Below are 27202 nucleotides of genomic sequence, written 5' to 3' on the forward strand. Positions count from 1 at the left end.
TTCAGGCAGAAGCCTCAAACTCCAGAAGATCAGCTCCAAGGCCAGAACTTGTTGAGTAAAATATTTTATTGTTCATAATGTTGAAGTTCAGGTGACAATCCAGGATAAAGTTCAGTTTAGAACAAGCCGATTGCTGTACCAAGGGTTCAATGTGGTCATGTCATCGCTGCACTGAGTTTTCAATTACATTTTATGCTTTCAATATTTCACCTGAAACTTTAAACGTATCTGTCATCTGCAGCAGCTGAGAAATCCTTCCGTTCGTGCTTCATGTACAGATAACTTGACAATTGGTTTGGTATTGTCGTATTTACCAGGATACAGTGAAATGTCTTTGTTTCGCATGCCATCCAGACAGGTAATTCTAATCATCAGTACATAGTGGTGATACAAAAAGAGGAAAAACAAACTGCGGAATGTAGGTTCACAGTTACAGAAAGAGTGTAGACAGGTGGACAAGGAACAAAAGGGCAACAATGCCCATGTAGACTAAAAGATAGGGAGTTCATCATTATTATAGAAGATGTATCACAGGGCACAAAATATCCAGTAAACAGGATGAAATTGTTCACATTTCCTGCTCTCTTTGACTACTGTTGCCCACCCAGAATTGTTTACACGATATTTAGGCCCCTTTGCTCCTTTTTCCTCCATATCCTTTTTTTGTCATTTTATCAATCACCCATCTGCTAATTCTCCATGGATGCTGTGCCAGAACCAGCCTTGCTTGGGTTCTCCAGCACTGCGTTGGGGAACTGACACTCAGATCCAAAAAAAGATGAGAGCTAGAGTAGAATCTGAGACATCAATCATTTCTGTCCAGGAAGTTAGGATCCAAATTGGCCCATTCTTGTCAAATTGCCAGTTACCAGACACGTTGGAACACAATGCTCGCTGCCATTGAAGGAAAGGAAAGGTTTTGAACAAAAACTAAATCAAGATTGATGTCATAAAATTGAATAGGAAAATGGTTCAATGGTTTGATTTAATTGCAGGGAATATATATGTATACAACCAAAAATTCATGCTCTCAGAGACATCCACAAAAACAGAAGGGAACCCCAAAGAATGAATGACAGTAAAATGTTAGAACCCAAAGCTCCCTCTCCCCCTCCCATGCACAAACAGCAGCAGAGCATTCCACCCTCCCCCACTTATTTCAGTATCCACCACCCACCAGACAAGCAATTACAAAGCCCTAAAGAGAGACCATGATCTGCTATCCAACAAAAACTAATCGTTCACCAGACAATCCGACATGGCACAGGCTCACTAGCTCCAGAACAAGTGTCACCACCTCTCCGAAAACGTGTCAGCTGTTGAAAGTAAACACGAAAAATATTATAATTATGACATAAAACCACATATTGTAATAACTAAGCAAGAATATATACGAGAGAGAAAAAACCCAGAGCTTACTGAATGAACAATCTCTCTGATTTCGTTGACTGTTCATTCTCTTCCATGGATGCTGCCTGATTCACTGCATTCCTCCAACCCACCTTACACCCCGTCCCCGTATGGGTCCAGGTTCCACCCTCTGTGCTCTCTTTCGTCTCTTCCACACCAAGTGTTCAAATGAAGCAGTTTCTCCTTACAAACGTCAAAGTGTAAACAGAATGTTGCCGGTCAAGCAACCCACACAAAATGCTGGAGGAACTCGGCAGGCCAGGCAGCATCTATGGAAAGGAGTGGTCCAGATCCTTCATCAGAATATAAACCAAATCTACTTCTGAAAGCACTGACTTGTATACAGTGCACACATTAAAGCCACGAAGGCGTCTTATGCTTCTGAATGCGAACACAGATCACCCCAGTTCAATTCTTCTTCTGAGTGCATTGTAAATCTTGTATTCTGTTTCTCCTCCAGGTAGCCGTGTTATGATGAATATTGTCGATTTGTCCCTGATCTTGTAATGGGAAAATGATTTCTCGTTTTCCAGTTGCTTGTCACTAAAAATGAGGCGCAGATCATCTACATTCTCAACACCTTAAAAATAGAGAAATTGAGAAAAGAGAACCTGACTAATAAATAATTAGGCGTTAAAATTAAACATTTTCAAGTCCAGAAATTACTCGAGAAACTGAATTCAAAGTAAAGGAAACAATTCTGCCTCGATCGGCGAAGCTGCATGGAATATCTAGATGCCCATTGTCAACTTCCTGGTTAGACTATCTAACCAATTTTCATCTCAGAAAGCAATTTGATATGTTATTCAAGTACCTAATAAAATGGCCTTTTCGTTATCAGCAATTTTTTAAACGTAACGATCTTCATCGCATTAAATTCAGCTTCCGACTCCGATATATCAACCATAATTCTTTTGCCTTTCAAACCAATAACGCACACTTGATAGATCTTTCCCATTTTGCTCTCAGTAACTTTGTTTGCTGCTGCGGTACCCGTGAAAGTCTGTTTAAGTGAGTTAAATTTAGTTTCACTTGCTCTACGGAACTCTGGCTGAAAGGCTGGGCTGTTCGATGTTCTGTGAACGGACTAGGGGACCGAAGTTAGCAAGTCAATGTCAGAAGAGGGCACAATGTTGGGATATCTCTGGGAGAGGTGGGTATAAAACCGGGCCAACTTTCCTGAGGACCGTATTTTTAACAGAACAACAAGAAGCGAGTCGAAATAAAATGTTAAACATGAGGAAAAGGGAAGATTTCACCAGTGCAAACAATAGTTCGGAGACAAATTGCACCGGAAAGGAAGTTAACGGAATAAACCGTCTCCTTTTCGAGGGAGTGGTCAGAGGGTTTACATTTCACTGCAATTGTTTGGCGTAACCCACAATCGTAGTTTCTGATCTACACAAACTCCCCTGTTGTGAAGGAGCATCGAATATGAGCAGCTGCGGAGGAAGGAGCCGCGATTCCACTGACAACAGACTGAAATTTGTTAAGCGACCGGACGAGATCACAGGTAAAATATACATCACACCAAGAGTAAAATAAGGACTGACCCCCAACGCTGAGTTTGGGTGGGCAAACTCACTCCAGTGTCTTGTGCACAAGTTGTTGCCGTCACAGATTTCCGATGCCGCTCGAAGCTGAAAGTTTACACGCGTTTCTACGTGGGGAGAATCCGGACCGAGACCCCGGCGCGGCGGCCGCTGAATGTCCACTGGTCTTTGGCTGTTGGAGGACCCAGGGTGGAAAAGGATCTCAGGCTCAGACCAGACCCGGTTAGGTCGGCTTGGATCGTGAGTGTCGGTGTGTTTAGGGAGCTTTCAATAATACTGCAACGTGGTTCTGATATATTAGGGCGATGTTTGTTTTGCCATGCAATAAAATCGTTACCTCAAATCCCCACTCACATCTACTGGCGGCAATCTTACAACCATTTGTTTATTAAGAACCTATCTAAATTTACCTTAAAATGTTCACTTCAATAATCAGATCTAATTTATTTGAACCATTTGAATTTATTTCATCTAAGCAAATACTTTTTAATGAAAGCACTGTTCAAGAAGTTGTGGTTGGTGTATACTTAAATCCTTAAACAAATTCTGTAGTAATTCCAACAAAATGTTCTATTGCAGGAGATGATGACCCGAACGTTTACAGAGTGGAAATGTCCTGTAGACACGCTGTGGAATGGTTTCGGATCCGTATCAGCGAGGTGGATATCACAAACAATCCTTTCTGTTATATCTCATGCCCAATCCACTTTATAAATGGGAATGTTTTACAATATTTGTTCAATTTCTATTCCAGGGTCATTTCAAGTTCCACTGCCCTGCAGTAATAGATGACACAAATGAAGGCTGTGGAAAGGAATGGTCCTACGTGGAGGTGTGCAGACACGCATTGCTCTCTGTTGAGGAACGACAGGATTTTGAAGAGAAACTTGCCACTCTCGCCGCTTCAAGTTATTGTGAATACAAACAGGTAAAGCAGGACCGGATTTCTCTCTCCCCTCCCTCCACCTTTCAAATCCACTTTTCCATCGATGCCGTCTGGCCTGCTGAGTTCCTCCTTTTGTGTGTGTTGCTCGGATTTCCAGCACCTGCAGATTTTCTCTTGTTTGTTTTTACCTGATCAACATGCTTAAAATTATATGGAGATTTGAAATGATGAATGTAGAGAAGAAACGTTCTCTTGTAGAATAATACAATTTTAGATATCTTAATACAGAGCTTTCATGAAGAAATCCCATCGGGAATTCAGGAGAAACGAGGGAACATACATAGTAACTGAGATCAATTGCAAAGAAGGTGAGGAAGGTGGATGAGTGCATGAAGAAATAACGATACACTGAGGGGCTGACATGAAATAAACTGACAAGCTTTATATGTGGAAATGAAATATAGTCCGTGTTTCAGGCTGAGACCTTTCGTCAGAAGTGGAAAAGGAGGGGGAAGACACCAGAATAAAAACGTGAGGAGGAGGGAATGAGGAGTACCTTGACTCCATTCTATCTCACTTGGTTCAGTCCCATCCCACTGAGGTCCACAACTCATCACATGCTCCAGGTCTCTTCAACAACTTTCAATTCCCAGGCCCCAAGCACCTCATTTTCACAATGGACATCTATACTCTCTATCCCCCATCAAGAAGGCCTTAAATCTTTCTGCAAAAACAACCCAACCATTTCTCCTGCACCACTATCCTTCTCTGTCTGAGAGATCCGGTCCTCACCCTCAACAATTTCTCCTTTGGCTCCTCCCAATCTGTCGAAACTCAAGGTGTAGCCATGGGCAACTGCATGGGTCACAGCTATGCCTGCCTTTTCATTGGCTCTGTAGAATAGTCCATATCGCAAGCCCTCCCTGGTAATGTTCCCCAATGTTCCCTGTGATACTCTGATCACTAATTTGGTGCTTCTTATAGCACCCATGATGAGCTCGTCAATTTCATCAACGTTGCCTCCAACTTCCAACCTATACTTAAGTTCACTTGGTCCATTTATGACAGCTCTCTCCCTTTCTCGATCTCTCTTTCTCCATCCCTAGAGAGAAACTTTTGTAAACCTACCAGTTCCAACAGCTATCTTGACTACACCTCTTCTCACCCCGTCTCCTGTAAAAATGTTATTCTGTTTTTTCAGTTCCTTCTCTTCCACTGTATTTGTCCCAGGATGAGGCTTTCCTTTCCAGAATGTCAGAGGTGTTCTCCTTCTTCAAACAACTGCGTCTCCCTTCCTTCATCACTGATACTGTGGTCACCTGCATCTCTTCCTTTTCCAGATAGCCACTTCATAACAGAGATAGAATTCCTCTTGCCCTTACCTATCATTCTCTGCAACCCAGAACCTTCAATACTACCATCATACCCACCTTTACCTCCAACTCCATTCTCTGCTTTGTCCATTCTAACCTCCCCTCTGATCTTGCTCCTGGCACATGACAAAACTGTGATGCATCCTCCGTCTCATTCACTTAATCCTTTACCTCCATTCAAAGCCCCAAGCAGTCCTACTAGGTGAGAAACATGTCACTTGTGAATCTGTTGGAGTTGTCTATTGTATTCAATGATCCTGATGTGGCTTTTTCTGCATTGGTGAGAACCGATGGAAATTGGGTGACACTTTGTTATGTCCCTCTTCTCCACCACCAAAAGCAGAATATCCCCATGGTCAAACACTTTAATTCCTATCCCCATTGCTGTTCTGACATGTTAGTCCATGGCCTCCTATTTTGTCATGATGAGGCTACTCAGTTTGGAGGAGCAACGTATCATGTTCCATCTCGGTAGCCTCCAACTTGATTTCATGAACTTTGATTTCTTCTGCTGGTAATTTTTTCCCTCCTCCTTCTCTTTCCATTCCCCACTCCTATGCCTTACCTCTTCTCTTCACCTGCCTATCACTTCCTCCAGGTGCCCACTCCTACTTCCCTTTCTCCCATGATCCACTCTCCTCTCCCATCAGATTCCTTCACCTTTGCCATCCACCTGGCTTCACCTATCACCATCTGGCTCATCCTCCTTCCCCTCTCCCAGCTTCTCATTCTGGTGACTTCCCCTTCATTTCCAGCCCCGAAGAAGAGTCTGAACTGGAAGCGTTGACTGTTAATTCATTTCCTTAGATGCTGCTTGAGCTGCTGAGTTTCTCCCGCATTTTGCGTGTGTTGCTTGGAATTCCTACATCTGTAGACAGAACTGGCTTTGCTTGGGTTCTCCAGCGCTACGTTGGGGAACTGACACTCAGATCCAAAACAAGATGAGAGCTGGAATAGAATCTGGTACTTCAATCATTTCAGTCCAGGATGTCAAGATTAGGTCCAAATTAATCCTATTGGCCCAATCTTGTCAAATCACCAGTTGCTGGACACATTGGAACACTGTACTCACTGCTATTGAAGGAAAGGGAAGATTTTGCACAAAAAAAAATCAAGATTGTTGTCATAAAATTGAATAGGAACATGGTTCAATGGTCCCTTTTAATATCAAAGAATATATATGGGATACAACCTGAAATTCTTGCTCTTCACAGACATCAACTAAAACACAAGCTTTATATGTGGAGCATTCACACCCAGGTATTGGCTCGCTTCTATACTGTTAATTCTGTAGCATGATTATCACCAAAAGTTCTACACAGATTTGTCAGCATATTTTTTATTGGTGCTCGTGAACGTGAAAGTCCCAGACTTACTGATTGGCAATTCCCCAGTCAAGTTCTAACAATGGATTCTGCATGAATTCTTTCAGAAGGAGCTTGTGGAATTCTTCAGTAAGTAGATTAGAAAAATAGTCCTCTGACACTGCATCAGGTTAGACAAGATACAGGATTCATGATCTTTTCCATGGAAATTGTTGGTAAGAAAGATGTCATTACGTAACTTCAATTATTTGCAGTTGTCACTCACTGGCCATGGCACAGACAGCAATCCACAGATTACTACCCTGGATGTCCTGCTTTTCAGCTTTCTACCTAGTTCCCTAAATTCTCTCTTCTGGAATTCCTCCTTTTCCTATTAATGATATTGGTGCTAATCTGTATCAACACTGCTTACACTCCCCCTGTAGAAAAATGAAAAATGAGGGCCAATAAACTAGCCAATAATATGAAGTAAGACACATGAACATTTTTCAGTTATATAAAAAATAAGGAGGTGAAAGTTGATTTTGAACCACTTGAAAATGATATTGGGGAGGTGGTAATAGGGGACAAAAAAATGAGGATATACTTAATGAGAACTTTGCACCAGTCTTCATTGTGGAAATCACTAGCAGTGTGCCAGAGGTCCCTGAGTGAGTCCCATTGGAATGCCATGAATCTGAACTAGCCCTGACTCTGGCACCCAGGAGGCAACATACTTTTTTGTGTGTGTCTATTGCATTCACAAAACCTGGTGTCTACTCCTCTAACTATGGAATTCCCATTCAATACTGCAGTCTTCTTCTCTCCTGTCCCTTCTGAGCTACAGCACCAGATACTCCTTTCTTAGTTTGTTGGAAATAAGATGTATTCCATTCCTTACTTTATAACAGGAAAGATTTAGAGGGATATGGACCAAACATCTCTGTCTGGTATTATGGGGGCTGGGTGTGCTACTGCACAGGATCAAAAGAAACTGCAGGAGGTTGTGAACTTAGTCAGTTCCATCATGAGCACTAGACTCTGTAGCATCCAGGACATATGACAAGAGCGATGCCTCAGAAAGGATCCATCACTGAGGATCCCCATCACCCAGAACTTGCCCTCATCTCGTTGCTACCAACAGGAGCCTGAAGACACACACTCAACAATCCAGGAACAGCTTCTTCCCCTCTGCCATCCGATTTTTGAATGGACATTGAACCCATAAACTCTACCTCACTACTTTGTTATTTTTATTTCTGCCCTACTTAGTTAATTTAACATATATATTTATTGTAATCCAAAGTTTTCTCTCTGTTATTATGTATTGCATTGTGATGCTGCCGCAAAGACAACAAATTTCCTGACCTATGCTGGTGATATTTGCCCTGATTCTGATTCTGATTCTGAAATGAGATCAGTTTAGACGGAGGCTCGGTTTGCACGGAGCAGTTGGACCAAAGGGCCAGCTCACGTGCTGTTTGAATCTATGACTCTATGACTCAAAGATGTGATTCTGCTGTAAGTCAATGTAAGGGGAAACACAGTGATAGTGGTATAAACCCATATGACCAAGGAATTAATCATCAGATGAATATCACTCCAAAAATCTCTCAACGTATTTAGTACTTAGCTAACTAGAAATTGTTACTGCAATAATGTGTAAATTACAGTACACTTTTGTTTTTGTGGAACATCAAAAATTATCAATATAGTAGATGCCATAACATTCATTTTAAAGAAGCACATTTAAAAGCTAAGATTACATTATTATTTACAGTGGATTATCAGAAGTGTATGTCCTTAATTACCGATTTTATCATCTGTCCTTTTTTTAGTGTCCTAAGTGTGGGAGCAACGTGGAACGGAAAGATGAGATGAACGTATCAGTGATTTGTTCAGTCTGCACAGCCAAAGATGGAACCCCATTTGAATTTTGCTGGCAATGTATGAAGAAGTGGAAAGGCCCTGCTCCACGCTCTGATAAATGTGATAATGAAGGATGCATTAATATCCAGCTGGAAACCTTGAAAAATTGTGACACAAAAACTTTACCTTACAGCAATATTCAAGATTGTCCTAAAATCCGTGCTTGTCCCACTTGTGGTTTGCTTATAGAACATCAAGATATGTGCAAATATGTCGTGTGCGTCAGATGCCATGTAGAATTTTGCTTTGCCTGTCTTAACACAATGGCAATTTGCAGTGAATCATCTGAGTATTCTCTTCATTGTGCTATACCTGTAGCCCCAAGGCAAACAAGTATTCCAGTGTGGAATCGTACTGAAAATCAGACCTCCAATCCCACTTCAGATTCCTATTCATTTGGCAGTCCAAGTCCCACTCCAAATCTCACTCTAAATTATTTTCTAAATCGTATTCAAAATCCCATTCAAAATTCTGTTCAGAGTCCAACTTTACATTCCTCTTTAAATTCAAATAGCCATCCCAAGGATGAGAGTTGTATAATTCTATGACTAAACAATCTGGATCAGAGATTGCTGAAGGTACAAAAAATGCAGAGCAGTCAGTTAAACATTGTTAGAGTGTGTTATCTAAATTGCTTGACCCTTTGTACTCTTGTGACGGATTGTTTCATTCATTGTTCCCATGGTGATGTGATCTGAGAATCCATAAGTAGAATAAATAATTGTCATTTCACCTTCCCTAAAACATCCAGCCCTGCCTTAAAGTGGATTAATGCATTATGTTTATATACAGTTTAAGTTTATGATAATCATGTTTCCTCATTTTACTGCAAAATTATGTGTATAATATGATTGATTTCCTTTGTATTTACAGTGTCTTCTGCAAGTACATAGAACATAGACATCTACAGCACATTACAGACCCTTCGGCTCACAATGTTATGCCAACCATGTAACTGTCTCGTGAAAATGCCTAGAATTTCCTTACTGCATAGCCCTCTATTTTTCTGAGCAGCATGCAACTTGCTAAGAGCCTCTTAAAAGACGCTATTGTGTCGGCTACTACCACCATTGCCAGCAGTGCACTCCACAAACCCACCACTCTCTGTGTCAACAACTTACCTCTAACATGTTCCTTGTACCTACTTCCAAGCACCTTAAAACTATGCCCCCTCATGTTAGACTGACAGCCTTCCAGATGATCCACAATGCCCCCAATCTTTGTGTCATCAGCAAATTTACTAACCCACACTCCTACTTCCTCATCCAGGCCATTTAAAAAATCACAAAGAGGAGGGGTCCCAAAACAGATCCCTGCAGAGCACCACTGGTCACTGACCTCCATGCAGAATATGAAACATCTACAACCACCCTTTGCCTTCTGTGGACAAGCCAATTCTCGATCTACAAAGTAGAGTTATTCTATCTACTTGCATTATTAATTTTAAAAGTACTAACATGTGAAATGCATCAATATTCATATATCCAAAAATAGGCTGGTGCATTAAGTAGCATGTCATCTTGAGTTGAAATATTATTGACATATGTTCAACTGTTTTATGATCTTTCATAAAATAAAATTTTCGTTCACCAAAATTGTGCAAAAAGCAATTTGGCGCGAGTATATTTAAATGAATAAGTGGAAACAGAAACTAAAATAAGTTGTTCAGATCACAAAATGCAGCCCAAACCCTATGACATGTCACCCACTCACATCCATCAGAGGTTTAATCCATAATAAAGTACTTGCAATGAGTCTTTTTAATATAAACTCTTCACTATTTGGAAAAATGTTGGTTACTCACTGGGAAACACAGCATCACAGGAGAGGGAGAGCTTATCCTTTAGTGGTGGATACAGTCTTCAGGCATAGGTTGAAGACATGAAGGGAAATATCTGACAGACACCTAAAGAGCAACTTCTTCATGCAGAAGGAGGTGAGTGTATGAAACCAGTTGCCAGAGAAATTACTTGAATGAGTTGGGTGAAAGGGCCTGTTCCCATGCTGAATTACTCTATCAGTCCGTGACTGTTGCCCTTTACAGTGGTTGAAAAATGTACTGAATGTATTTAAGTGTGCTGTTCATATGTTTAGTAATTCTACACACTAAAATCATCCTACTATAATACAATTAACAGATTAAGGGTAGCAGAAGATAGTTTATAGTTATATCATTACTAAAGCCCATATCACTGCTAAGATATATCTAAGAGCTGTTTCTAATATTTACATCATTTTAATCAGTGCTGATCCCAATGCTAACCTGCTACCCATATAGTTGTATGGTTAACATTTGTAATGATAGCATTCCCACTTCCTTCTGCTGTACTGCACACATCAATTTGTGTTGGCGCATGGTTAAGTGGTTAAGGTGTTCGTCTAGTGATCTGAAGGTTGCTAGTTCGAGCCTTGGCTGAGGCTGCGTGTGTGTCCTTGAGCAAGGCACTTAACCACACATTGCTCTGTGATGACACCGGTGCCAAGCTGTATGGATCCTAAAGTCCTTCCCTTGGACAACATCGGTGCTGTGAAGAAGGGAGTTTTGCAGCTTGGGCAACAGCCGGTCTTCCATAGAGCCTTGCCCAGGCTTGCACCCTTTCCATGGTAGACCATGATAGACCATGGATTTGCACAAATCCATGGTCCATCGAGACTAACAAAGGCCTACCTACACATTAACTTTCTTTAATCTGTATCTCCAGTCATTGAACCAGACATCTGACATATACACCAGCAGTTTTCTGAAGAAGTTTGAAGGTTGGCTGTCCAGTCTCAAGATGATGTATGTGTAAACTCTCTGAGAAAATTCGGGTGAGGTGCATTGCCAATTTTCGTACTTGAATTCTTCACAGCTTGCTCTTGTTGTAGCTACATTGGGTAGGGTGACATCTAATGCACAGATGTCAGAAAGGGTGAATGGGGGACCCCAGGGAGACAGGGAACCAGAGCTCGCCAAACCTAGACATGGCCTTATATACTGGAATTGTGGTAAGCTGTCTTTACTCCTATACTCATGTCTTTTCTCAATAAATCCCAGTATTTATTTTCCTAATTACTTGTTGCACCTGGAAGTTGACTTTGATTGACTTCAGTGTGAAACTTTAAGCATCAACATTATTCAATCCTTATTCAACATTATTCAATCTCTCAACATTTCAAACACTCTACTTTTCTGTATTGTGCTACATTCCTGACTCCTCAGTCAGTTTGTCTTCATCCCACTGAAACCCCTTTTCATCCTCCTTCAGATTCTTCATCCAACCCAGTTACATCTTGTCAGTAAACCTAGAAATACAACATTTGATCCTCTTGGTCAAGTTGTTGCAGTAGCACCTGAATCGTTGAATGCCAAGTGCTGATCCCTGCTGTAACTGATCAGACATAGCTGATGACCTGAATGGGACATTCGTTCCTGTTCCACTATTCAATCATGGGCTGATCCAATTCTTCCAGTCATCCACACTCCCCTGCTTTCTCTCCATACCCTTTGATGTCCTGGCTAATCAAGAACCTTTCTACCTCTGCCTTAAATGCACCCAATGACTTGGCCACCACAGCCACTCATGGGAACAAATTCCACAGAATTACCACCCTCTGACTAAAGTAATTTCTCCATATCTCTCTTCTAAATGGACATCCTTCAATCCTGAAGACATGCCCTCTTGTCCTGGACTCCCCTACCATGGGAAATAACTTTGCCATATATAATCTGTTCAGGCCTTTTAACATTCAAAATGTTTCAATGAGATCCCCCCTCATTCTCCTGAATTCTAGTGAATACATCTGCACCATGAAACCAGGCTCAGTGCCTGACGAACAAGGAAAATGCTGGGACCTATAATGAAGGATGCAATAACAGAACAGAACAAAATAATCAGATTGAGAAGATTTGTGAATAAGGTCATATCTGATAATTTTAGTGGAATTTTTGAGTATCTGACCGGAGAATAGATCATGGGAATCCTGCAGGCATCATGTTTTGACTTTCAATAAGACCCATAGAAGACCTTGTCTAGACAGTTGCAGTTAGGTGTAATATTCCCATCAGTGGCTGTGGAGGCCAAGTCATTTGGTGCGTTTAAGGCAGAGATAGGTAGGTTCTTGATTAGCCAGGGCATCATGGGGTATGGGGAGAAAGAGGGGAGAGGGGATGAGTGGAAGAATTGGATCAGTCCATGATTGAATGGCAGAGCAGATTTGATGGGACAAATGGCCTACTTCTGCTCCTGTATCTTGTGGTTTTGTGGTCTTATGGCGTAGTTTAGAAAGCTGTTGAAGGAAAAGATAATGTGGCCAAATTGTTGTTGTCGTTCCTTTCTAAACCATGTGGCACGTTGGGTGGTATTTTTGCTGTTTCTGTAACATTTGACTGTTTTTGTTTATGAGGCCAAGATGCTAGCTGAATACTCAACCCAGCTCAGGTGGAAAATGTTGAAAGAACTGGACGGATTTGAACTCAGGACTCTTTGCCTTGAAGTCCAGTGCCGATGGAACTACAGCATTGTTGAAGTTTTATAAAGCATTGGTGAGGCCTCACTTAGAGTATTGTGAGTGATTTTGAGCTCCATATCTACAAACTCCATTTCCAGAAAAGTTGGGATATTTTCCAAAATGCAATAAAACAAAAATCTGTGATATGTTAATTCAGGTGAACCCTTATTTAACTGACAAAAGTACAAAGAAAAGATTTTCAATAATTTTACTGACCAACTTAATTGTATTTTGTAAATATACACAAATTTAGAATTTGATGGCTGCATCACACTCAACAAAAGTTGGGACAGAGTTAAAATAAGATTGAATATTCCAGTAACACCGGTTTGGAAGACTCCACATTAAGCAGGCTAATTGGTAGCAGGTGAGGTATCATGACTGGGTATAAAAGTAGCGTCCATCAAAGGCTCAGTCTTTACAAGCAAGGATGGGTCATGGCTCACCCCTTTGTGCCAAAATTCATCAGAGAATGGTCAGTCAGTTCAAAAGAAACATTTCCCAATGCAAGATTGCAGAGAATTTAGGTCTTTCAACATCTACAGTACATAATATTGTGAAAAGATTCAGAGAATTCAGAGACGTATCAGTGCGTAAAGGGCAAGGTCGGAAACCACTGTTGAATGCGTGTGATCTTCGAGACCTCAAACGGCACTGCCTAAGAAACCGTCATGCTACTGTGACACTTAGGAACTGTGGAGTACTTAGGAAAACCATTGTCAATTAACACAGTCCGTTGCTACATCCAAAAATGCAACTTCAAACCGTATTACTGTCAGGGTCCGGACCGGTCCGGTCCGTAATCCGCGTTCCGGGTCTCAATCCGGTCCGAGGGCTCCGGACTCTGGGTCCTGCAGTTGTCCCTCCCATCACCTGTGAACTAGTTAGGACCCTCCTGGCTCACACCTGTGACTCATTGAGCTGCAGGTGTTTATAAGGGGCCTTGGGACTGGGACCAGGCGGGTGGTCGTTTTGATTTGTTTCCTGTTCTCTGCTGGCTCTGAACTCTTCTCTGCATTCTGTTATCCTGCCCGGGCTCAGATCTACTCCTCATCATGCTTCTCTTCCCCGTACCAGTACTGACAGGTTTGTCCTCTCCCCCACCTTTCTTCCCATGCACTGGTCCTGCTTCTTCGCTCGTTTGTGTTGTTCACGTGGTCGCACTATCTGCCGGCCTTTCCCGATTTTCCTGTTATCATGACTGTTGTGTTGGTTACTCTGGACCTATGCCCTTTCCTACCCCTTGCCTCCGTTGAGCAGGCTCGGCCGACCTGCCGCTGCCTGGCGGAGGTTCTGCCCCTAGGATTGCCTAGGGGTCCGCGTTGTGCCCAGGCCGCTGGTGTTTCCGCCTGGGAGGCGACCCTACCCGAGACATATGTGGCTCACCCAGGGAGGGCTATCCGCCAGCCTATCTAGCCATATAGATCTGTCTGCCTGCCTGCCTGAAACCCCGGGAGCCCGCTCCGCTCTGCCTGCCTGACACTCTATTGACCTGAACCCCAGCTCTACCCTTAAATGCCATGGCATTCCCATCCTGTCCTTCCCCTAGTACTTCAGTGTCTGCGTCCTGCGTTTGGGTCCATCCGGCCTCGTTCCTGACAAATACGCAAGGAGGAAGCCATACATTAACTCTATGCAGAAACGCCGGCGAGTTCTCTGGGCCTGGGTTCATCTCAGATGGACCAAAAGACTGTGGAACCGTGTGCTGTGGTCAGATGAGTCTACATTTCAGCTAGTTTTCGGAAAAATTGGGCGTCGAGTTCTCCGTGCCAAAGATGAAAACGACCATCCCAATTGTTATCAGCAAAAGGGGCAAAAACCAGCATCTGTGGTGGTATGGGGGTGCATCAGTGCCCACAGCATGGGTGCGTTCCATGTATGTGAAGTTATCATTGACTCTGAGGTGTATATTAGGATTTTAGAGAGACATATGTTGCCATCAAGGTGACGTCTCTTCTCGAGACATCCATGCTTATTTCAGCAGGACAGTGCCAGACCACATTCTGCACGGGCTACAACAGCGTGGCTTTGTAGACATGGAGTGCGTGTGCTTGACTGGCCTGCTGCCAGTCCAGATCTATCTCCTATTGAAAATGTATGGCACATCATGAAGAGGAGAATCAGACAACGGAGACCATAGGCTGTTGAGCAGCTGAAGTCTTATATCAAGCAAGAATGGACAACATTTCCAATTGCAAATCTACTACAATTAGTATCCTCAGTTCCAAAATAATTAAAAAGTGTTATTAAAAGGAAAGGTGATGTAACACGATGGAAAACATGCCTCTGTCCCAACTTTTGTTGAGTGTGTTGCAGCCATCAAATTCTAAATTTGTGTATATTTAAAAAATACAATTAAGTTAGTCAGTAAAACTATTGAAAATCTTTTCTTTATACTTTTGTCAGCTAAATAAAGGTTCATGTGAATTAACATATCACAGATTTTTGTTTTTATTGCAATTTGGAAAATATCCCAACTTTTCTGGAAATGGGGATTGTAGTATTATCAGCAAACTTAAATACACTACACTCAGCCCCCTCTTCCAGATCATTAATGTATATCGTGAACGGTTGCGGGCCCAGCACCAACCCCTGCGATACACTGCTCACCACTGATTGCCAACCAGAGCTACAACTACATATCCCAACTCTCTGTTTTTTTTATTAGTTAGCCAGTCCTCTATTCATGCTAATTCATCACCTTCAACTCTATGCATCCTTATTTTATGGATAAGTCTTTTATGTGGCACCTTATTGAAAGCTATCTGGAAATCAAAGTAAATAATGTCCATCTGTTCTCCTCTATCCACTGCACTCATTATATCCTCAAAGAACTCCAGTAAGTTTGTCAAACAGGACCTGCCTTTGCAGAATCCGTGCTGCATCTGCCTGACAGATACATTTATTTCCAGATTCCTTGCTATTTCTTCTTTAATGATATTTTCAAGCATTTTCCCAACTACAGATGTTAAACTCACTGGCCTATTGTTACTTGCCTTTTGCCTACATCCTTTTTTGAATAGTGCTGTGATATTCGCTGTCTTCCAATCTCCTAGGACCTGCCCAGAGTCCAGAGAATTTTGGTAAATTATCACCAAAGCCTCTACTATAACTTCTGCATTTCTTTCAGTACCCTGGGATGTATTCCATCAGGACCAGGGGACTTATCTATCATCAGGTCCACTGGAGTTCTTTGCTCAGCACTACTCGTCAGTAACAGTTATAATATTTTGGTCCTCACCTCCCGTCACATCAATAACATCTCTTTTTGCCATGTTAGGTGCGTCCTCCACCATGAAGGTCAACACAAAATGTTAGTCAAAGCCTCGGCCTTTTCCTCATTACCCAATATTAATTAGACACAGACACATTGAAAACCTACAACACAATACAGGCCCTTCAGCCCACAATGCTGTGTCGACTATGTACTTACTTTAGAAATTACCTCAGGTTACCTATTAGATTATTGGATTAGATTATGAGGACACTCAGTCCTCGTTTATTGTCATTTAGAAATGTATGCACGCATTAAGAAATGATACAATGTTCCTCCAGAATGATATCACAAAATAAAAAAAGGACAAACCAAAGACTCACACTGACAAAACCAAATAATTATAACATATAGTTACAGCAGTGCAAAGCAATACCATAATTTGATAAAAACAGACCATGGGCACAGTTTAAAAAAGAAGTCTCAAGTCCCGATTTACTCCAATACTCCCGATATCAGACAGCAAAAGGGAGAAACTCTCCCTGCCATAAACTTCCAGGCTCTGACAACTGATGCCTCGGAAGCACCTGATGACAGCAGACTCTGAGTCCGTCCGAAAACCTCGAGCCTCCGACCGGCCCCGCCCCTCCGATACAGCCTCTGGAACGCCATCCTCTGCCGAGCGCCTTTGTCCTCGTCCCGGCACCAAAACAAGCAAAGCCGAGGTCTCAGAGGCCTTCTCCACACTCTCACATCTGTCTCCATCAAATCAGGATTGTGCATGAATCCCTACTTAACAAGTAACATATCCATCTCCAGAGAGGCCGCGCGTGCTGTGTCGCGCTGCCATTTTCTCCTCCTCCCTCTATTTTTCTAAGCTCCATGTACCTATCCGAGTGTGCATTAAAAAAGACCCTTCTGTATCCGCCTACACCACCGTCACTGGCTTCCATACACTCACCACTCTCTGAGTAAAAAACTTACCCCTGACGTCTCCTCTGCACCTACTTCCAAGCACCTTAAAACTGTGCTCTCTTGTGTTAGCCATTTTAGCCCTGGGAGAAAGCTTCTGACTATCCACACGATCAATGCTTCTCATCATCTTGTACGCCTCTATCAGGTCACCTCTCATCCTCTGTTGCTACAAGGGAAAAAGGCCGAGTTCACTCAAGCTTTCTCATAAGGCATGCTTCCCAATCCAGGCAACATCCTTGTAAATCTCTTCTGCATCCTTTCTATGGCTTCTGCATCCTTCCTGTAGTGAGGCAACCAGAACTGAGCACAGTACTCTGTGGGGTCTGACCAGGGTCCTATATAGCTGTAACATTACTTATTGGCTTTTGAACTCAATCCCACGGTTGATGAAGATTAATGCACCATATGCCTTCTTAACCATACAGTCAACCTGTGCAGCAGATTTGAGTGTCCCATACACTCAGACCACAACATCAGTCTGATCCTCCACACTGACAAGAGTCTTACCAGTAATACTATATTCTGCTATAATTTTTGACCTACTAAAATGAACCACCTGACATTTATCTGGGTTGAACACCATCTGCCACTTCTCAGTCCAGTTGTACATCCTACTGATGTCCCGCTGTAACTTCTGACAGCCCTCCACACTATCCACAACACCCCCAACCTCTACGTCAAGAGCAAATTTACTAACCCAACTCTCCACTTCCTCATCCAGTTCATTTATAAAAATCACAAGGGCAAGGGGTCCCTGAACATATCCCTGAGGCACACCACTGATCACTGACCTCCATGCAGAATATGAAACGTCTACAACCACTCTTTGACCTTCTGTGTGCAAGCCAGTTCTGGATCCACAAAGCAAGATCCCCTTGGATCCCATACCTCCTTAATTTCTCAATAAGCTTTGCATGGGGTACCTTATCAAATGCCTTGCTGAAATCAAATACACTGCATCTACTGCTCTACTTTCATCAATGTGTTTAATCACATCCTCAAAAAGTTCAATCAGGCTAGAAAGGCCCAACCTGCCTTTGACAAAGCCATGCTGACTATTCCTAATCATATCATGCCTCTCCAAATGTTCATAAATCCTGCCTTTCAGGATCTTCTCCATCAACTAACAACTACTGAAGTAAGACTCACTGGCCAATAATTTTTTGGGCTATCTGTACTCCGTTTCTTGAATAAGAGAACAACATGCACAACCCTCCAATCCTCTGGAACCTCTCCCTTCCCCATTGATGATGCAAAGATCATCACCAGAGACTCAGCAATCTTCTCCCTTGCTTCCCACAGTATCCTGGGGTATATCTCATCTGTTCCCGGTGACTTACCCAACTTGATGCTTTCCAAAAGCTCCAGCACATCCTCTTTCTTGCTATTTTCAGTCTGCTGCAAGGCATCCCTATAATCACCAAGATCCTTTTCTGCAGTGAATACTGAAGCAAATTATTCATTAAGTACTTCTGCTATCTCCTCCAGTTCCATACCCACTTTTCCACCATCATGCATGATTGGTTCTATTCTCTCATGTCTTATCCTCTTGCTCTTCACTTCCTTGTCGAATGCCTTGGGGTTTTCCTTAATCCTGCTTGCTTAGGCCTTCTCACGGCCCCTTCTGGCTCTCCTAATTTCATTCTTAATCTGCTTCATGCTGGCCTTGTAATTTTCTAGATTTCTATCATTACCTAGATATTTGAAACTATTGTACACTTCTCTTTTTTTTCTTCTTAACTAGATTTTCAACTGCCTTTGTACACCACGGTTCCCTTACCCTTCCATCCTTTCCCAGTCTCATGGGAACATACCTATGCAGAACACCAGGCAAATATCCCCTGAACATTTGCTACATTTCTGCATACAGTTCCTTGAGAACATCTGTTCCCAATTTATGCTTCCTCTCCTCTTGTAGGCATATCTATGTACAGTGTCAGGAAACCTTCCTGAACACCCCTAACAAACTCCACCCCATCTGAAACCCTTGCTCTAGGGAGACACAATAAATATTGGGGAAATTAAAATCCCCCATCACGACAACCCTATTATTCTTGCACTGTTCCAGAATCTTTCTCCCCGTCTGATCCTCAATGCCCCTGTTACTATTGGGTGGTCTATAAAAAACACCCAGTAGAGTTATTGACCCCTTCCTGTTTCTAACAGAGACTCAGTAAACAATCTCTCCATGACTTCCTCCTTTTCTGCAGCCGTGACATTGTCTCTGATCAGTAGCGCTATGCCCCCTTCTCTTTTGCATCCCTCCCTGTCCTTTCTGGAACATCTAGAGACTGGCACTCAAAGAAACCATTCCTGCCCCTGCGCCATCCAAGTCTCGGTAATGACCACAACACCATAGCTCCAGGTAGCAATCCACGTTCCAAGCTCATCCACTTTGTTCATGATACCTCCTTGCATTAAAATAGACACATCTGACAACATCAGTCTGAGTGCATCCCTTCTCTATCATCTTCCTGTCCTCCCTCTGACACTGCTTACAAGCTTTCTCTATTTGTGAGCCAACCACCCCATTTTCCAACTCTTCAGTTTGGTCCCATCCCCTAGCAATTCCAGTTTAAAGTGTCCCCATTAGCCTTAGCAAACATCCCTGCCAGGATATTGGTCCCCCTCAAATTCAAGTGCAACCCATCCTTTTTGTACAGGCCCCAATAGAGGTCCCAATTATCCAGAAATCTGAACCCCTACCCTCTGCTCCAATCCTTCAGCCTCGCATTTATCCTCCATCTCACTCTATTCCTATACTCACTGTTGCATGGCACAGGTGGTAATCCTGAGATTACTGCCTTTGAGGTGTGTATGTGTGTGCGCTCTTGGTGGAGTCGTCAGGACACCATCATGGCAAGCTTTTTGCACCGATCTTTTTGGTGATTGCTCATCATATGGTGTGTCTTTGGCATCTGTAACCTGGAGGAACCCATCCCTCTCCAGGTTTTTGGAGCTGGCTGGATTCAATCTGGCGAGCCTTCGTCCTGAAGTCCGGTGCTGATGCCACTACACCCAACCTTTGAGGTCCTGCTTTTCAACTTCCTTCCTAACTCCCTGTAGTCTGTTTTCAGGACCTCCTCCCTTTTCCTACCTATGTCGTTGGTACCAATATGTACCATGACCTCTGGCTGTTCACCTTCTCACTTCAGGATATTGTGGACGTGATCAGAAACATTGCGGACCCTTGCATCTGGGAGGCAAACTACTATTTGTATTTCTTTCCTACTATTGTTAAGGGGGACAGCCTTTGTACTCCTCTCTAGAAATTGACTCTTGCCATTCCCTCTGCTGACTATTACCCACTTATCTGTCTGTTTAGGCCCTGGTATGACTAGTTGCCTATAACTCCTCTTGATCACCTCATCACTTTCCCAGACCAGACAAAGGTCATCAAACTGCATCTCCAATGACCTAATCTGGTCCCTAAGGAGCTGCTGCAGATGTGGACATCCGGGAGGCTGGGAGCTCCCCAGGCATCCCACATCCAACACCCAGTACAGAACACCGGCCTCACAGACATATATCCTATCCCTGTTCTTCACAAGTAACTTATCTCACCTCGACCCGCTATTGCCGTTACTCTGTTGAGCCAAAGCCCTCCTACTCTGACTCCCTCTACTATGTTTTCCGCTCCTCTGATATCTGTTCTATAAAGCTGTCTTCTTTTTAAATTCTTCACACTGGTCTAACTCGCAGATGTCCACGTGTCTGCACAGTCGTGCCTCGATCAAATCAATCAGTATCAGTTGCACCTTCTTGTCTTCCAAGGGACATATATTCACCTTAGCCACCCTCTTCCACTATATATAGTTTGATGCCTTCTTTTATTTCCTCAGTTAATCAAGGCTGGCTCTCCCCACCCTTACTGTCCTTGCTTTTATCTGGAATATACTTTTGTTGAGCAACATGAATAATTTCTTTGAAAGTCTTTCATTGTTCCTCAACTGTGTCACCTTGTGTTCCCAGTCTACATTTGCCGAATCCTCATCCCATCGTAGTCTCTATTGTTTAGGCACAATCTGAAACACTCTTATTAGATTGAATTATTGCACCCTCTATTTGAATGAAAAATTCAATCATACTGTGATCACTCTTTCCAAGAGGATCCTTAACTACATGACCACTAATTTTACCTGTCTCACTGCACGAGTCCAGATCTAAGGTAGCACGTTCCCTTGAAGTCCACATTTAATCCTTGGTCTTGCTGATTGTTGTTACTACACAACTCAACCAGCTTAGAATTCAAGATGAGATAGTAAATTGGATTAGACATTGGCTTTGTGGGGGAAACCAGAGAGTGGTAGTAGGTGTTTGCTTTTTTGTCTTGAGATCTATAACTAGCAGAGTGCTGCAGGGATCAGTGCTGGGCCCATTGTTGTTTCTCATCTATCTCAATGAACTGGATGATAATGTGGTTAACTGGATCAGCAAACTTGCAGATGACACCAAGATTGGGCAGTGAGGAAGACAATCAGATCTAGTAACTAGACCAGCTGGAAAACTTACATGAAAAACTGCAGATGGAACTTAATGCAGACAAGTGCAAGATATTGCACTATGGTTGGGCCTGATGAAGTTTTAACGGTAATGGGAATGTAAGAAATGATTCTTGGACTCCTGTAAATAACGCGTTAAATTTAAGTGCTAACTTATGTGTGCTCTGTTCTGGATAGCGTACAATTTTCTGTTTGTCCTTCACTGAGGAATATGCCTGCAGCTTGTTTAGATTAATGACTGACAGATGTATCTTGAGAATGTTCTGTAGAGTTGGGTTCTCATGGGTCACAAATTGCGCTAAGTTCCCTCCTTTGTTTAGGGAAAGGGAAGACTCACTGATAAGGACAGGATTGAACATCTGTCTGTAATTAAAACCTTGATTTAGTGGACTCTCTTATCTAAGTAATTAAGTTTTGCTCCAACAGACTTGGTGGGAGTACCAGTGGAACTAAGTGCTCTTTGTTTTGCTAGTTCTATAAATTGTAACATTTCTGCATGTTAGACAGAGGTTCGACACAAGCCCCCAGAGGGAGAGGAACTCTGTCCCTCTGTTGTGTGTATCTCCGAACTTCTCTCTGGCTGAGTTTGAACAAATAAATTGGTGAAAAGGATAAAGGAAAGAACTGCTTGTGGTGTGGTTATTAGTTCAGCGAATTTAAGTTTACAGACCAACCAGGGTAGATCTTACACACGGCACTGAAGAGTGCTGAGAACAAAGGGATCTGAGAATAGAGTTCCATTACTCACTGATACTGACACCACAGGTAGACAGGGTCAGAGAAACATAGAAAACCTACAGCACAATACAGGCCCTTTGGCCCACAAAGTTGTGCTGAACATGTCCCGACCTCAGAAATTACAAGGCTTACCTATAGCCCTCTATTTTTCTAAGCTCCATGTACCTATCCAGAAGACTCTTAAAAGACCCTATCTTATCCGCCTCCTCCACCATTGCGGGCAGCACATTCCACACACTCACCACTCTCTGAGTAAAAAACTTACCCCTGACATCTCCTCTGTACCTATTCCCCAGAAACTTAAACCTGTGTCCTCTCATGGCAACCATTTCAGTCCTGGGAAAAAGCTTCTGACTATCCACATGATCGATGCCTTTCATCATCTTATACACCTCTATCAGGTCACCTCTCATCCCCCATTGCTCCAAGGAGAAAAGTCCAAGTTCACTCAACCTATTCTCATAAGGTATGCTTCCCAATGCAGGCAACATCCTTGCAAATCTCCTCTGCACACTTACTATGGCTTCCACATCCTCCCTGTAGTGAGACGACCAGTACTGAGCACAGTACTCCAAGTGGGGTCTGACCAGGGTCCTATTAAGCTGCAACATTACCTCTCAGCTCCTAAATTTAATTCCACGATTGATGAAGGTTAATACACCATACACCTTCTTAACCACTGAGTCAACCCGCGCAGTTGCTTTGAGCCTCCTATGGACTACAAACCCTCTGATCCTCCACAGTGCCAAGAGCCTTCTCATTAATACTACATTCTGCCATCATATTTGACTTACCAAAATGAACCACTTCACATTTATCTGGGTTGAAATCCATCTGCCACTTAAAAAAGCTTTTCGCACATTAGCTTTCATAAATCAACGTACTGAGTGCAGGAGATGGGATGTTATGTTGAAGTTACATGAGTCGTTGGTGAGGCCTTATTTGGAGCATTTTATGCAGTTTTTGTACTTATCAACAGTGAAGATGTCAATAAGTTTAAAGTAGCGTAGAGGAAATTCATAAGGATGTTGCTGGGACTGGAGAACCTGAGTTATACGGAAAGATTGAATAAGCTAGGACTTTGTTCTTTGGAATGTAGAAGATATGGGGAGATCTGATAAAGATATTCAAAATTATAAGGAGTATAGATAGGGTAAGTGCAACCAGGTTTCTTCCACTGACGCAGGGTGTGATGACAACTAGAGGCTAAATGGTTCAGCACAGACTAGATGGGCCAAAGGGCCTGTTTCTGTGCTGTGCTTTTCTAAGATCCTATGACATTCTTTTTCTGTACAAATTTCAGTGTACTGTCTTTGAGGTCATGGTGGTTTTTGGCTGGTTCCATTTCTAATTGCTGAGTCTCAACTGATGTGTTGAAAGATTTCCGCAGAACCTTCGCAACATTGAAATGTAGGCTGTGCCAAAAAAAATGCAATGAAATATGGACATTTGACCAAACCATCAGAACAGAGGTGGTCCAACTGAGGTTTTCTAAGTCTGATAAAGGTTAAATTTCTATCTACTGGAAGCACATTTAGAAAGAGAATATCTCCTTCCCCCAACCATTCAAGTTATTCATTTTAAAGTGGCTCAATATAAAAATTTCCAGAAATTCCTTATCGATTCAACGCATTCACAAGATGTGTGATTTTTGTTGGCAAATGACCTTTCATGTTGTTTTTTTTTTATTTATTGATTTACAGGATGTGTGCATTGTCAGCTAAGCCAGCATTTATTTCCCATCCCTAGTTGCCCTTGAGAAGGTGGTGATGAGCTGCCTTCCTGAACCACTGCAGTCCATGAGGTGTAGATACACCCACAGTGTTGTTAGAGAGGGAATTCCATGATTCTGACCCAACGACAATGAAGGAAAGACAATATATTTCCAAGTCAGGGTAGGGAGTGACTTACCCCCTATGTATTGTACAATACATAGGTTTTGGTTAACCTAATCGGAGTTGATGAGCCATTTTTTCATCTTTTGGTGTTGTGCATTATGGTACTGTGGACCCTAGACCGCATTTATTTATTTATTCAGAGATAAGGCACGACATAGACACTTCTGGTCCTTCAGGCTGTGCTGTCCATCAACCATCAACAACCCCAATTAAACCCTAACCTAATCAAGGGACAACATTTTGGAAAGTGTGCAGAGGAGATTTATCAGGATGCTGCCTGGATTAGAGAGCAGGTGCTCTCAGGAGAGGTTGGACAAACTTGGACCCTTTTCTCTGAAACCATGGATGCTGAAGGGAGACCTGATAGATGCTCGTAATATTATGAGAGGCGTAGGTTGAACAGACGGTCAGTATTTATTCCCAGGATTGCAATGCTGTACAAGATTGGTAGATGCCTGGAATGCACTGTCTAGGGTGGTGGTGGAGGCAAACACAATCACCTCTTCAGCACCATCTTACATAGGCACATGAATGTGCAGGAAATAGAAGATTGTGGACATTGTAAGGGCAGAAAACATTAGTTTTGTTGGACATTTTATTATAAACATAATTAGTTTAGCACAGCATTGTGGGCCCAAGGACCTGTTCTGCGCACCATTCTATGTTCTATTTTCCAATTAACCTATCAGAATGTGAAATTATCCATTGGAATGCGAGGACAAATTGGAGCAATCAGATGGTGCAATGTGTTCACAGGATGAGCATCCACCCACACAGTAACCTGACGTCAGGATCAAAGTCAGGTCCCTTCAGTTGTGAGACAACAAACTTAACTGGGCTGATGGTGTTGTGGCATCAGCACTGGGCTTCAAGGCGAATGGTCTGGAGTTCAAATCCAGCTGGCTCTTTACACACTTTCCATCTGAGTTGAGTTAAGCGTTGAGCTGGCAACTTGGCCTCGTAAAAAACAGTCAAAAGCTATGGAAATGGCAAAAATGCTGCCCAATGCGCCACAAGGCATGAGAAACAATAATTATCTTTTCCTTTAGCAGCTTTCAGAATTATGAGTAGACATGTTACCTCATTCCCAGCTGCTCTGCCAGATTAGATATTTTCCAGCATCATTTACCTTGAGAAATTGGACATAAATTACTAATCCAAATATCATTTAATCCTGAATATGATTACTATCGCATACCACTCTTTCACTTTAATTCTATTAGATATTACAGAAAACACAGCACTCAATGATTCAATTTCCATATGGGTTATTTTGAAAATTGATTCATACTGGGAAAAATGTTTTAACTACATAATGCCTCATAGGCCTGATTTTATTCTCACAAATCAATGAACCTGTTGTAAAAAAAAGATCACTCCCTACTTGTACATAACTCTTCCCTTTTGCTTGTTTTTTCTTTCCACTCTTTTCTATAAGCGTATACCTCAGATAAATACTTTGTGGAGATTTGTGATATATATGATTATATGATATAGATGTACAATGTCTGAAATACATCTTATGGAAATGTTTGTTTGATGATGAACTTCAATAAAAAAAATAAAAAAAAAAGAAAATTACCACACTCTGAGGAATATGGATTGTATTGTTAAATATAAAGAGGGAGATTTCCTGGTTGTGGTTGATGGAGTAGCAACAATCTCCTGTTGCTCCAACTCTAATTATCTCACTATTTCCAACCTGTCTTGAAACTACATTTTTAAGTGTTGTATTTTAGGGGTGGCACAGGTACTAAAAAGGATGTTCTGAGACTCCATTTTGCAGCACATGGAAAGATACGTGCTTTATAGCAGCTCCACTTTTTATATATTTTACATCCCACTGACAGACTCCTTCCAAGTCTGAAGATTTATTACTTTTGTTGAAGAATTTATGATGACTGGAAGTCGATCAGGTATTGAATTGAGAAGTGGCAAATCTTTTCCTGAAACGGAACAAACTGAAAAAAACAAATCGGAGGAACCTGTTACTTTAGCAGGAATATTCTCTTCAATACAAGATATGAAGTTTGAATTTGGATCGCTTAATACTAAGGTTGATAAGCTGATGGATACTAATGGGAAGCTCAAAAAATCTATCTGTAATGTCCAAGAATGTCTAAAGAATCTGGACTTTCAATTTCAGATGCTCAAGCAGACTACCCATCGAATTGAGAATGAACACCAACAATTCAGGCAAACTGTCAATGAACAAGAATTGAAGATGTCATCGATGGAAAAGGAAATTAATGAAATTACCGTGGTACTATCAAAAATGAAGAAAAAAAAGATTGATTTATACAGTAGAGCATGTTGGATGAATTTGCATATATTAGGTTTGCCTGAAAATACTGAAACTGGTGATCTGTTAAAGTTAGATAGATAGATAGATAGATAGATAGATAGATAGATAGATAGATAGATAGATAGATAGATAGATAGATAGATAGATAGATAAATACTTTATTCATCCCCAAGGGGAAATTCAACATTTTTCCAGTGTCCCATACACTTATTGTAGCAAAACTAATTACATACAGTATTTAACTCAGTATAAATATGATATGCATCTAAAATCACCCTCCCAAAAAGCATTAATAAATAGCTTTTAAAAAGTTCTTAAATAGTTTACTAAAATGAGTTCTTCTCAGATATGCTGTGCTCACTTTTTAGTGAGTCTCTTGAATTAAGCCCTTTACTTGATAGGTTCCTTAGAATTCCAGGATTTCAGCTTTCATCTGACTTACACCCCTGGCCAATTGTACTTTGTTTGCATTATTATACTACCAAAGAAGCCATACTTCAAGAGGCCAGAAGAAAGCGAACAATAATCTTTAATTCAACTGAAATTCGTTTAGTAGAAGATTTTCCTCCTGGGATTTTTGCCGAAAGAAGGAAATACCAGGAAGTCATGAGTGAATTGTATAAG

At 41.9% G+C, this 27202-nt stretch overlaps 1 protein-coding gene across 1 annotated transcript; it reads left to right on the forward strand.

Moving 5' to 3' along the window:
* The first annotated feature begins 2844 nt into the window (after positions 1–2844).
* LOC132403614 (uncharacterized) lies at positions 2845–14362 on the forward strand. Its single transcript, XM_059987069.1, has 5 exons — positions 2845–2923; positions 3031–3203; positions 3718–3891; positions 8365–8796; positions 14207–14362. The coding sequence occupies exons 1-5, from the start codon at positions 2845–2847 to the stop codon at positions 14360–14362; spliced, it is 1014 nt and encodes a 337-aa protein (XP_059843052.1).
* Positions 14363–27202: the final 12840 nt, after the last annotated feature.

The sequence above is a fragment of the Hypanus sabinus genome, chromosome 2 (genome assembly GCF_030144855.1).
Source record: "Hypanus sabinus isolate sHypSab1 chromosome 2, sHypSab1.hap1, whole genome shotgun sequence".
Classification (NCBI taxonomy): domain Eukaryota; kingdom Metazoa; phylum Chordata; class Chondrichthyes; order Myliobatiformes; family Dasyatidae; genus Hypanus; species Hypanus sabinus.